Below are 12,130 nucleotides of genomic sequence, written 5' to 3' on the forward strand. Positions count from 1 at the left end.
ATCCACCGCGACGCGTCAAGCTGTCCCGCGTCAAGTCAGACTAACCTCTTTTAGTTAACTCTGGCGCCTCAGACATAAGGCTGAAGTCATGATCAGCAATATTGCCCAGACCCTTGATTGCTACAGTACGACTCGAAGCCTGTATTCTAAAAATAAGAAGCAGTGACAGTTGCGACAGTCCCTGTGGCTTATACATGAGATAAGGTTGAGTTGATTGTCGTCCGTGTGCCTTCTTCCCGTGTCGATTGGTGGAAAGTCGTAGCTATATAGCTAAAATTGATACACCATCTCCTCATCCTCAATCGACCTGACGAGTAACACCTTGAGATGTTTTATTGGCGAAATGGCCATATAACATGAGGCCTGGAGCGAAGTAGACGGTTGTGGCGCTATCACTGTGGCTGGTGAAGTGATCTGTGGTTACAAAGGATCCAGCATCGTAGGTATGACGACATATGATATGACCCCAGACCGGTATGTGGCAGCTCGAGTCAGGTACCGCCAGGGGTTGATATGACAGGTTCGACGTGGAGTGACCCACGAGTGAATGAAATGCGCTTGAATTGAGTTGGAATGGAGCTCGAGGACTTGACGTCATTTGCTTTGATGGCTGAATTGAAGATATAAAGCTTGGAGATGCGCTTGAGATTCTTCTACTCTCAACATACAACAATCAACATACTGAATTGAACAATCAATCATTTTGAGCTTTCTATTAAACTTTCTACCTCGTTTTCTCGAAATACCCTGATACGAACAACCTGTCATAATGTCTGGACTCATGCACAAGGTCAAGGACGCCGTTACTGGCCATCACCACGATTCTACCCACACCTCCAATACCACTGGTACTCACCACGGCACTCACCACACCACTGCTGATACCACTACCACCAACCATGGTCCTCATCACTCTAAGCTCGCCAATAAGCTCGATCCCCGTGTCGACAGCGACCGTGGTATGTTAATACTCGCACCTCAATCTCTTCTGCAAATGCTAACCACTGCTAAAGACCACCACCCTGGTTCTCACGCCACGATAACCCGGGGCCCAGATGGTGAAAAGGTCGCTCACACTAGCACCCACGGTCCTCGCCCGATCGAACCTGGCCATGGCCACTCTGCTGCTACTGGCACTACCAGCACCACCCACGGCCCTCACAACTCCAACATTACGAACAAGCTTGATCCTCGCGTTGACTCTGATGCGGACAACCGCGCCCGGCATGAAGCTATTGGTGGAGCCCATGGCCCTCACAGCTCCAACCTCGCCAATAAGGTTGATCCCCGCGTTGACAGCGACAGAGGTGAGAAGAGCCAACTCAATCCTCCTGAGAACTTACTGACTCTTTCAGATAACCGTGCCCACACTGGCGCTGGAGCCACCACCGGCGCTTATGCCACCGGTGCCCACAACACCTACGGCACAACTTCTACCAACGCTGGGCCTCACAACTCGAACATGATGAACAAGGTCGACCCCCGTATCGACTCGGATATGGACAACCGTGCTCGCCATGAGACCATGGGCGGTGCCTATGGCCCTCACGGCTCTAGCATGGCCAACAAGATGGACCCCCGGGTTGACAGTGACATGGACAACCGTGGTGCTTACGGAACCACCGCTACGCATGGCACCGGCGCCGGAAACACCTTCGGCACCCACACCAGCTCAAACGCCGGCCCCCATAACTCGAGCATGATGAACAAAGTCGACCCTCGCGTCGATTCCGACATGGATAACCGTGCCCGCCATCAGGCCATGGGAGGTGCTCACGGTCCTCATTCTTCCAACCTTGCCAACAAGATCGATCCCCGCGTTGACTCCGATATGGACAACCGCGGCACTACCCATGGAACCACTGGCCACGCCTACGGTTCTGGCGCTGGTATGGGAACTGGCATGGGAACTGGCATGGGAACTGGCATGGGAACTCACGCCAGCACAAATGCCGGCCCTCACAACTCCAACCTGATGAACAAGGTGGACCCCCGCGTCGATTCTGACAGGGACAACCGCGCCCGCCACGAGGCTCTTGCTTCCAACAGCTACAACACTCCTGGCACTACCACTCACACCGCGGGACCCCACAACTCCAACCTGATGAACAAGATGGATCCCCGTGTCGATTCCGACTTGGACAACCGTGGCACCCTGGGCACACAGCGTGGTTTCTAAGCGTGATACCCATTTCATCTTTTTTCGCAAGCTTGAAGTTGAATGGTTCTGATATCCTCTAATGCCGTGACGATGTCGTTTATGATTAGTTTTTGACCAATGACAATTAACTCTTGAATTCTGCTCTAGCTGCTTAGTAACAGTTGTAGCACTTAACATACAAAGTGACCAAATATTTTGTGTTCTACCTCGAGAGGTCCACGCCGTAGGGGCCCTGGCTAATTGTCTCTCACTGCTGGCCGGGTCTGTGCCCAGGGCGTGGACCTCTTCGATGTAGGATACGAAGGCGTAGAGTACGAAGGCGTGTGTTTGACATGCAGTCAGCGGCGTACCATCTATGCTCGGGTAGTTACGATGCTCGATCCCACTTCAGAGAATCTTTCGGTAGAGGGTATGTTCTTGCTGGAGGCGAATTATCTGTCTTGTTCCCGCTGCAAATCAGTCACTGTTATGCTGAGCTAGAGTCTCACCTAGCAGATCTGTCTGGTCCTCATAGATATATTGTCATATAACCCTTGAAAATGACAAATGACAGCTGTCGGGATATGTGGATGGAAAAAGCGTTGGGACTTCAAAGTATACTCAGTTGATTTCGAAGATTCCTGTGGCTCAACTGAAAGTTCAGTAGGGGAAAGGACTCTGTAGCAACTGACAAATAACATGATAGCAATTCTATATCGAAGATGCTCATCGGAAGAAGTCGGATAAATCAGCTGGTGGTTTGGTAGCGATCTCAGCGGTGGCCTCAGATAACCATGGTTGATTCTTCCTATCCTTGTCTTTCCATCCTACGTCGCGTCTGAATTTCCTTTCCAGGTATCCCAGCGGATGCAGTGGAGCAACCTGCTGAGGCAAAACACCTGGTCATGCTGCGCTAGGCAAAACCTCGCTTCTGGGCCATACTCCGTAGTCACAGTCCAAGTTTTGGGACAATCCTTGTCGATCTCTTCATGCTAAGGATCATGTATTTTGTTCTGTCATTTCTGTTTGTCATGAGATGTTCAAAGACCTGCCGAACGCACAGCTTTGTATACTACAATATATTGAACTGGTTTGACTTCCTATACACTATTAGTTGTGGCTCTACAACCTTACGAATTCCTGAATATCAACTGTCTTAGTATAGCCGCTGAAGCTATCGCAACCTGAACAGGCATTGAGGTCCGGAATTTCTACTCATTAAGCATATACTGCTCCTGCCAGTTCGTGGATTAGGGCCTCTATCTCCAGCAGAACAGGACGAGTAGATCGTCTATCACAACTACGGATTAGTATCGAAATTTTCAATCAGAATTTACGCAAATAGGCAAACTAAACGGTTCAATCATCAACTATAGCAGTATTATAGCACTGGGATCGGTACAGCTTGAGGCAATATGCATTGCGCCAAATGTTGGACCTCCAGGGTGTGGATGGCTGCAGTCCTCACGAGTCACGAGTGCATAGTCGGGTTTCAGCAATGACTATATTTAGCGGTAATTGACGCAAGTTCAACATGCACAAGGCTGAAAACAGTGGATATTATTCCGTAGTTAAGGATTCCAAGACTTTCCCATTATCAATCAGTAAGTAGATCAACGTTGGGGAAAGATGCTGGGGGCAATAGGCGAGGTCTTGGCATCAGGGGTTGTTTACCTCCCGTCGGACCCATCCGTTTCATCCACTTGCACACTACAACGCCCACACACGGTCATGGTGGGAATTCAGCAACGCCGGCAACACATCATCAATTCATGATCCTTCCGGCATCAAAAGCCGTTGCATAGGTCGCTTAGGAGTGAGACAACTTCCCCGAACGTTCCAGCCTCCAAGGTTCCTGCAGAAAGAAGAAACAGTCCGGTGCTTGGCATCGAAGATCGGAGTTTGGTAATATCCACTTTGGAACCAACTAGCCAGTTTCAAGTCCCTGCTAGTCATGGTTTGCGACAGAGGAACTGCTCAGGAGTTCAGGCTCGGGACTTGTTTGGTGTTTTCTATGTTCTCACATGCCTTGACCTGTTGAGTTCGGGACTGGACTGTCGATACGGGATATGGACAGGCTCAACAGAATCTTTGACTCACTTATCCCAATAGGAAACTGAATTCATGCAGACAGACTCATACCGATGCCTCGATTTACCTTGAATCCAAGTTCTGACGCTGCCTGACACATGATTGCTTTTGTGGGTTGATCAATAGTTCGTTACATCTCGATTCTTCTCGCTTTCTTTACCCCAAAAGGCATTCCGATGATTTTTGCACGGTACGGGTAATCGGAAGACCAAAATTAGAACATCTCAAACTGAACTACGGGGTAAACCCCTGGTGATCGCATGGTCTAGCCGGCATCAGACGATCCAAAACCCAAGCTTGAGCAAAAACAAGACTTGACCAGGAGCCGGAAAGTTCAGAATGAGAACTCGTTCGTGCGATGTTCAATTGAACCTTTCGTGCTAAGGCTGGAGTCCCCACCAGGGTAACTCTATTTGCCAAAACGAGCTCGGTTCTCCAAGCTGCACTGTAGAATATGATCAGGGTTCGTCCGTCGCAGTCATGGATGCAGGTCGCGTTCTGATATTATGATGCAAAGCATAAATTCGCTTCTGTTCGTATCCCTTGAGTTCAATGGTTTCTCCTGACGCTCTGGTGGACAGATCTATCACATCGACATCTGCACGAACTTGTAGCATCGATGTTACCTGAAGTAGCTTGCTACTCGATCAGCCCTTGGAGCCCCAACTCGGGGTGCTAGCAGGTTTCACCCCATGTCCTTGTCTCTGTCCAAAACTCGGATCACCATCAAGCCCTGTCCCTCTGGACGCCATCGTTTCATCCGCCCGGAATAGAATCATGCCTTCCGGAGGCAGGAAGAACATCTTTGCAGCTCTCTAAGAGCAACCACAATGCATAAATACCTCTCAACTTCCCATCCTCTTCCTCCTAATCATCCACACATCCACTCACTGCTCCTCTGGTAGAAGCACTCCTCCTTCTTTTCCTCTCGTTCTTCTCTCTTCTCACTTACTAAAAACTATCGTTCTTCCATTCGTTCAATATGCATCTCGCTCTTTCTCTTCTCGCCCTCTCGGCAACTTCAACACTGGCTGCGCCGGTGAATACCCTTCCTCAAAATCAGGATTCTACCGCCCCAACCCGTGTCGCCAAACTCCTGACTCCCGTCTCCCACCCTTCCAAGGAGGAATCTCACTTGGAGGCCCGTACCTTCGGCCTTCTGTCTGGTCTGCTCTCCCATGGTTTTGGCGGATCCGGATCCTCTGAATGCGAAGCCTGCGAGGGTGAAGCTGGTGGCTCCGCTGGCGCCAGCGGTGGATTGGGTGGTCTTCTGAGTGGTGGACTTGGCGGCCATCTCGGTGGTGGTCTGGGCGGTGGCCTGGGCCTCGGCGGCAGCGCTGGCGCCGGCGAAGACTGTGATGAAAATGGTGAAGGAGGAGTGAGTGTTGGTGGTTCTGCAGGCGGCTCGGCCGGAGGATCCGCTGGTGGCTCTGCCGGTGGATCAGCAGGAGGTTCAGCTGGTGGTTCCGCTGGAGGTTCTGCAGGGGGATCTGCTGGTGGTTCCGCCGAAGGCTCTGCCGGTGGATCAGCAGGAGGTTCAGCTGGTGGCTCCCTTGGAGGTTCCGCTGGAGGTTCAGTAGGGGGATCTGCTGGTGGCTCCGCCGAAGGCTCTGCTGGTGGCAGCGCTGGAGGAAGTGCTGGAGGAAGTGCTGGCGGTTCGGCCAGCGGCTCAGCTGGTGGTGATACCGGTGCTTCTGCTACAGGATCTGGTTCCGCCGGTGGCTCTGCTACTGGTTCCCTTGGTGGTTCCGCTTCTGGTACTGCTGGTGGTTCTCTTGGAGGTTCCGCTGGAGGCTCAGCAGGTGGTTCCGCTTCTGGCACTGTTGGAGGTTCCGCTGGTGGCTCCGCGACTGGTTCACTCGGAGGTTCAGCTACCGGCTCGGTTGGAGGATCTGCGGGTGGTTCGGCAGGTGGTGACAGTGGTGCCTCAGCTACTGGTTCTGGTTCTGGTTCTACTGGAGGTTCCGCCACAGGCTCTGTTGGCGGCTCTGGCAGTGTTGGAGGAAGCGCAGGTGGTTCCGCCGGAGGATCTGCAGGTGGTGACGCTGGTGCCTCCGGCTCCAGCTCCGGCTCCGGCTCGACTGAAGGTTCCGGCTCTACTGGCGGCTCTACTGGCGGCTCTGCTAGCGGCTCGGCCGGCGGCGACACGGGTGCCTCTGCTACTGGTTCCGGCTCCGGCTCGACCGAAGGCTCTGGCTCTGGCTCTGGCTCTGGTTCTGGTTCTGTTGGCGGCTCCGGCTCCAGCTCTGGCGGTATCAGCATCGGCGGCAGTGCGACTGGCAGCGGCGGCGCCTCGGCCTCTGCCACTGCCTCCGCCAGTGCCGGTGCGAGCGCCTCGGCCGGTGCCTCTGCGACTAGTGGATTGGGCTCTGACAATGGTGAGGACTGCGACGAGACCGGCGCCGATGCGACTACCGGTGACAACGGCGACGACTACGGTGATGACGCTGGTGAGGGTGACGACTCGTCCGCGGGCGGTGATGACTCCGAGGGCTGCGACTGTGATGAGTGAAGGAGTGAAAAGACAATGTTTATCGTGCCCTGCTGTACTCTTCTAATACCTGTCTGACTATCCTCTGTCTGTGTCTGTGTCTTTGCTGTGTGGCTCCAATTATCATTGGAGCCTGCATCTTTTTGCCTGTCTCTCACTATCATGTAATACCGAATGTGTCACTCCTTACGATCAACATCAGCGATAGAGCTGCATAATGAAGCTATCAAGCAATCTGTTTCAATATTCGAAAAACCTCCACAAACCGTTCTTGGATTTAGGAACATGGCATGACAATCTATGAGCGATATTCCTTGCCGAATTGCATCTCTCCGCAGTAATAAACCGTAGGGTTCAGCCAAGCACCAGCATAACGTTATGCTTGACGCTTCATAGCCAATGACACAACCTCAACGTTATTCTCCAGAATAAATACTGACCTTATCAAACAGTTAACCCGACAAAGGTCACCTCCATTCAAACTCACACTCACCTCTCATCTGCAATGACACTCTTCCAAGGCATCTCCCTCCACATGACGGTCTACATCGACCCAGCGAATCTTCCTACATTCTGGGAAGCATTCAAACCAGTATACGAGCATGTCATCGCGGAGCCAGAATGCACCTTCTTCGAAGTGTATCAAGACCCTGAGAACCCCGGGACAATCACCTGGGTGGAAAACTGGTACGTAGTCGCCAATATAATCAAGAACTTAGCTGACTGGACAGGTCAAAACCGAAGGAATGGCTCGTTGAGGTAGGTTTGATAATAAATGAAGAACATATTGCAGGATCTGATCTTGGCTAGGTCCAAGCCAATAAGCCGTACTATAAAGAGTACTTTGCGACGACGGTGCCGTTGTACCTCAAACCACGAGAGGTCAAGGTGCTGAATCGCGTTGGGGCACCGTATGTTGCGGTGAAAATGGAGAATGGGGGTTATATTAGTGCTCTTGATGATGGGAAGAAGGTGGTATGATCAATGGAGAATGTATGTATGTATATGTTTTGTGAGTCTACCATGCGCTTTGAGAACGGCCAACTTCCGTTGGCACTGAGTGAAACATATCTTTTATTGACGGTCCTTTCATATTCATTATTAGTTCAAGGTCAACAATCTTCCTCTCATGTCACACTCCGCCTGAGACATAGAGTGCTCCAGATGATCCATGTCTCAGCGAAACTGGAGACAATGCTGCCGATCACTCCTTCAACTCAGTTACAATATCTATCTAACGGCCCATCAGCAAAAGTGGGTGTCGATCACAATGAAACAGACAATTTACCTGAAATCCTGAGATTCGCCTCGACGAACAGATTCGTAATCCCTTCATCGGCTGAAATCCGAGGAACAATGACTACTTAAGCCTTGGAATCGCCACGAGGAATCTCCTCTTCAGCATCGAAGCAATCAAGCAATAATTGCAACATGGTCTCATTCTCTTCTCTCGTTCTCGCTCTCTCCACCGTCGCTGGCGTGCTAGCTGCACCCGGCTCGGAGCAGTACGTCGAGCTAGCCAAGCGACAGCTCACCAGCTCTCAGACTGGCACGAACAACGGCTACTTCTACTCCTTCTGGACCGACGGCGGCGGCAAGGTGACCTACAACAACGGCAACGGCGGCCAGTACCAGGTCGACTGGACTAACTGCGGCAACTTTGTTGCTGGAAAGGGTTGGAACCCGGGCAGTGAGAGGTACGCTTCTTCTCCCTGCTTGTTAGGTTCAAGCTAATGGATCCAGAACGGTCACCTACAGCGGCTCCTGGGAGTCCAGCGGAAACGGCTACCTCTCCGTGTACGGCTGGATGACCAATCCGCTGGTCGAATACTACATCGTGGAGAGCTACGGCTCCTATGACCCCTCCACTGGAGCCACCCATCTCGGCACCGTCGAGAGCGACGGGGGCACTTACAACATCTACAAGACGACCCGGACGAATGCGCCGTCGATCCAGGGCACGGCTACTTTTGACCAGTACTGGTCGGTTCGGACTTCGCACCGGGTGAGTGGAACTGTGACGACGAAGAACCACTTTGATGCATGGAAAAAGGCGGGTCTGAAGTTGGGGAACTTTGACTATATGATTGTTGCGACAGAGGGGTATCAGAGCAGCGGGTCTGCTACTCTCACTGTTTCTTAGCTATCGCTTTGATCAGGTGTACCTGCAGCCGGTCAGAGAACTGGTTCTGAAGCTGGCCGTACAGCTATCCTTTCCATAGCATTGACTGTCATTTTTGGCCTAAACTTTCTGTGGACGACTGATAACAATTGAAAAATGGCTGTCTGGAGTCTGGCTTTCTCGGCTAATATCTGATCACATATACTATATTAAACTCGGTCAGACAAGCCACAAAGCTTCTTTCTGCCGTAGCTTCGGCCAGTGACCCATGCCCTCAGTTCTAGATATCAAGTGCTCAATAGTTGACTCTGATTCATATGGCTCTATCTAGTACTCACATTTTCATATGATAATCCTCAAGCCAGTCTTTGTTCTGTCGATCTTCCCCCACACTTGGACCTCCGCGTTTCGGAAGTCTTTACCCCGAGAGCCCAGAGATGTACATGTGCACTATGACAGCTGTCTCCACATATATCTCTATCTCCTCAAGCAGAACCAAGAAAGCTTCCATGATCGTCATCCGTCTTGGCCTGACTGTGGGGGATCCTCACTGCCATCGGGTAATATTCCACGAAGCGACATGATCAGATATAGATCCCAGTCCTTCTCCGCGAGATTCGAGATGCTCCATTCAAAACTACAGACCGTACACAGTTCTACAGAACGGCTCTGGGAACACAACTTCCGAGGCAAGGCCTTGATTACAGCCATCACTATGGCCTCCTGCCAGGCTTTTCTCCTTTCAGGATTCGACCCAGGTAAACCCCCCTTCTTCCTCGGCGTCAACTCAACCTGACAGACAAAATAGGAGTCATGTCCGGTATAATCGGCTCGCAGAACCGCTTCGGCCGCGACTTCAACAACCCCGACGCCGCAATGCACCTATCTCGTCGGCAGCGCCATCCCCGTCCTCCTGATGGACCGCTTCGGCCGCCGCACCCTGCTGATGGTCTGCTCGGCGGGCCTGTATCTGTGTTTCGTGATGGTTTCGATCCTCCTCTCGCTGGAGCGTGAGGGCGCAGCGTACGGCGCTACGGCGTTTATTTTGTTTTCCAGTTGTTCTGTGGGGTGGGCTGGTTGCCGGTGCCGTGGTTCTATCCCGTGGAGATCAATACCACGCGCGTGCGCACGAAGATGCAGGCGATTGCGTCGGGGTGGAGTTGGATGGCGGTTTTTGCGGTGGTGAAGATTACGCCGATTGCGTTTGGTGGGTGTATATGTGCTTGGTGCTTCTGAGACGTGCTGACGAAATAGCGAACATCGGGTGGAAACATTCATTATCTTTGCGGTGCTGAATGCCGCCTTCATCCCTATGGTCTACTGCTTCTATCCTGAGACTAAGGGCCTGGAGCTGGAGGATATCCCGCTACTCTTTGCCAAGGGGGGAGTTACAGGTGGTGTCTTGTCGTCTAAGGGAGGTGGAACTGTGACACCGGGGCAGCATGCTCGAGATGTCGAGGTAGAGAGGAAGGTGGAAGTGCAGGAGGTTGAAGAAGCAGCTTCAATAGATATAGATAATCATCGACAAGTTACATTCTCAAGCGCATCGCAGACGACGTAGACAATATGGCAATTTGATAATCACATATCGTGAACAGTCGGCTCAGCCTCCAAATCCGGCCGAACTTTCTTTTTACTCTTGATCTCCTGCTGATTCACCTCGAACTGCACATCGCCCCGATCGGCCTTAACCGACGCCTCGCTTACTGTCGAGTCAATCTCCTCCCATCTCTCGTGGCCGCTGCTGTCTTTTTTCTTGATGAGGGAGGGAGATTCAAAGTTGTCGGGGTATTGGGCGGGGATGTAGACTGATTACCATTAGCAGTGATGGAGAGGTTCTGCTTGATCAGAAGACGGACATTTCTCGCCTTTGTTGGAATGAAGCTCTGGGTTATGGTAGGCTCTGAGGAAGGGGAGGGGTCTGAAGCGGACGGAGGTCCGGATAGTAGTGGTGATGGGTCTCAAGGACATTGTATGGGACTATGGTTCAATAGAGGGATATCACTCTTGATACACATAAGCTGAGCAGAGTAGAGGTCATGTATATATACATATATATATAACTCATGATGATGTCAGGACTCTGGTATACGAAGCGATCATTGGTTCCCAGAAGTAACCTCGAGGTATCCATGTATACAACAAAGTAAAATGAAGATCTCCGCTGTCATGCCACAGCTGAGTGGCGAATACTGCACACCTAACCACCTATCTACCAGCTTCTAGACAACTGATCACCTCCCTCGTACTCATCACCTCCGCAAACTCCCCCCTCAAACTCTCCACCGAAACCCTATGCACCGTCTCCGCATCAAACCCGCCCTTCGCCCACGTCGCCGTCGCATCACTAACAAGCACCACAACCCCTTTTTCAACCGGCTTGACAGTCTGCCTCCCATCCGCGAGAATTTCAGGCCGTCCGTCAGGATAAACATCCCCGACCCCCAGATTCGCCGCCATCCGCACCGTCGTCGAAACACAATGATCCGTCGTCAACCCCGCAAACACCACCTGCCTGATTTTCTTGTCGCGGAGATACCCCTCCAGCCCCGTCCCGATAAAACTCGAGTTGACGTTCTTCCAGAAAACTGGCTCTGAGTTGTCGGCCGCGGGCTGCGCAAAGTCTAGCGGGTGCGCGCCTTTGCTTGGGTCGGCGGGGTGGAGAGGGCTGGTGGGCGAGGAGGAGGAGTGGAAGACGTGGATTATTTCGAGGGGGAGGGCGGGGTTGGTCTTTCGGGCTGTGCGGAAGGCATGAAGCAAAGAGGCAAGGTTGGTTTCGTAGGAGGGGTTGGAGCGCGACGTGCCCCAGTAGGTTGGGTGGTTGAAGGCTGCTTGGTTGTCGATTAGGACGAGGGCGGTGGGAAGGGAGAGGTTGAGCATTTTGATATATCGGTAGTTACTAAATGAGGTGAGATTGAGATGTAGGTTCAATGCAACGGGGATATTCACTATACACTGCTAGACTACTGTCATGACTCAAGTAGAAAGCAATTGTCAGCAACAACGAAATGGATTGAATCGAGTGGTTTGATTGGTTAGAATAAGAAGCTGTCTCTTGGCGCTGTATATTCCACCAGCCAATCAGATTGCGTATACAGACCAGGCCATATTGACTGTCAGGGAGGATATCAGTATCAGATATCTACAGATCCATTGCCATTAAATATATCCACATCGTGAAGTGGAGACAGTTGCGTTGGCGTGGGGAGTATGCATCTCTATGTACCTGAAGCTAGATTATTCAGGATTTGGTCAAGGGATGGAAGCAGGTAATCGTTCTATCTAT

General features: G+C 51.7%; 7 protein-coding genes across 7 annotated transcripts, besides 5 other annotated features; 5 read left to right on the forward strand and 2 right to left on the reverse strand.

The window, feature by feature from the left end:
• Positions 1-769: 769 nt before the first annotated feature.
• dprB lies at positions 770-2,179 on the forward strand (the record flags this gene model as incomplete). The annotated part of the gene is made up of 3 exons (XM_001258359.1): positions 770-959; positions 1,014-1,307; positions 1,356-2,179. The coding sequence occupies 3 exons, from the start codon at positions 770-772 to the stop codon at positions 2,177-2,179; spliced, it is 1,308 nt and encodes a 435-aa protein (XP_001258360.1).
• Positions 1,887-1,935: a microsatellite.
• A 3,034-nt stretch (positions 2,180-5,213) lies between the features above and the next one.
• On the forward strand, positions 5,214-6,743 carry NFIA_058140 (uncharacterized protein; the record flags this gene model as incomplete). Its single annotated transcript, XM_001258360.1, has 1 exon — positions 5,214-6,743. The coding sequence occupies one exon, from the start codon at positions 5,214-5,216 to the stop codon at positions 6,741-6,743; it is 1,530 nt and encodes a 509-aa protein (XP_001258361.1).
• Positions 5,679-5,805: a microsatellite.
• Positions 5,856-5,883: a microsatellite.
• Positions 6,323-6,363: a microsatellite.
• Positions 6,420-6,455: a microsatellite.
• A 484-nt stretch (positions 6,744-7,227) lies between the features above and the next one.
• NFIA_058150 (putative quinol monooxygenase) lies at positions 7,228-7,703 on the forward strand (the record flags this gene model as incomplete). The annotated part of the gene is made up of 3 exons (XM_001258361.1): positions 7,228-7,409; positions 7,454-7,481; positions 7,533-7,703. The coding sequence occupies 3 exons, from the start codon at positions 7,228-7,230 to the stop codon at positions 7,701-7,703; spliced, it is 381 nt and encodes a 126-aa protein (XP_001258362.1).
• A 450-nt stretch (positions 7,704-8,153) lies between these two features.
• NFIA_058160 (glycoside hydrolase family 11 protein) lies at positions 8,154-8,865 on the forward strand (the record flags this gene model as incomplete). The annotated part of the gene is made up of 2 exons (XM_001258362.1): positions 8,154-8,419; positions 8,466-8,865. The coding sequence occupies 2 exons, from the start codon at positions 8,154-8,156 to the stop codon at positions 8,863-8,865; spliced, it is 666 nt and encodes a 221-aa protein (XP_001258363.1).
• A 792-nt stretch (positions 8,866-9,657) lies between these two features.
• On the forward strand, positions 9,658-10,405 carry NFIA_058170 (uncharacterized protein; the record flags this gene model as incomplete). Its single annotated transcript, XM_001258363.1, has 2 exons — positions 9,658-9,854; positions 10,099-10,405. 2 exons carry the CDS (start codon positions 9,658-9,660, stop codon positions 10,403-10,405), a joined length of 504 nt encoding a protein of 167 aa, XP_001258364.1.
• A 20-nt stretch (positions 10,406-10,425) lies between these two features.
• NFIA_058180 (uncharacterized protein) lies at positions 10,426-10,815 on the reverse strand (the record flags this gene model as incomplete). Its single annotated transcript, XM_001258364.1, has 2 exons — positions 10,426-10,652; positions 10,704-10,815. 2 exons carry the CDS (start codon positions 10,813-10,815, stop codon positions 10,426-10,428), a joined length of 339 nt encoding a protein of 112 aa, XP_001258365.1.
• Positions 10,816-11,052: 237 nt separating this feature from the next.
• On the reverse strand, positions 11,053-11,724 carry NFIA_058190 (putative isochorismatase family hydrolase; the record flags this gene model as incomplete). Its single annotated transcript, XM_001258365.1, has 1 exon — positions 11,053-11,724. The coding sequence occupies one exon, from the start codon at positions 11,722-11,724 to the stop codon at positions 11,053-11,055; it is 672 nt and encodes a 223-aa protein (XP_001258366.1).
• Positions 11,725-12,130: the final 406 nt, after the last annotated feature.

This window comes from Aspergillus fischeri, genomic scaffold (genome assembly GCF_000149645.3).
Source record: "Aspergillus fischeri NRRL 181 1099437636266 genomic scaffold, whole genome shotgun sequence".
Classification (NCBI taxonomy): Eukaryota; Fungi; Ascomycota; class Eurotiomycetes; order Eurotiales; family Aspergillaceae; genus Aspergillus; species Aspergillus fischeri.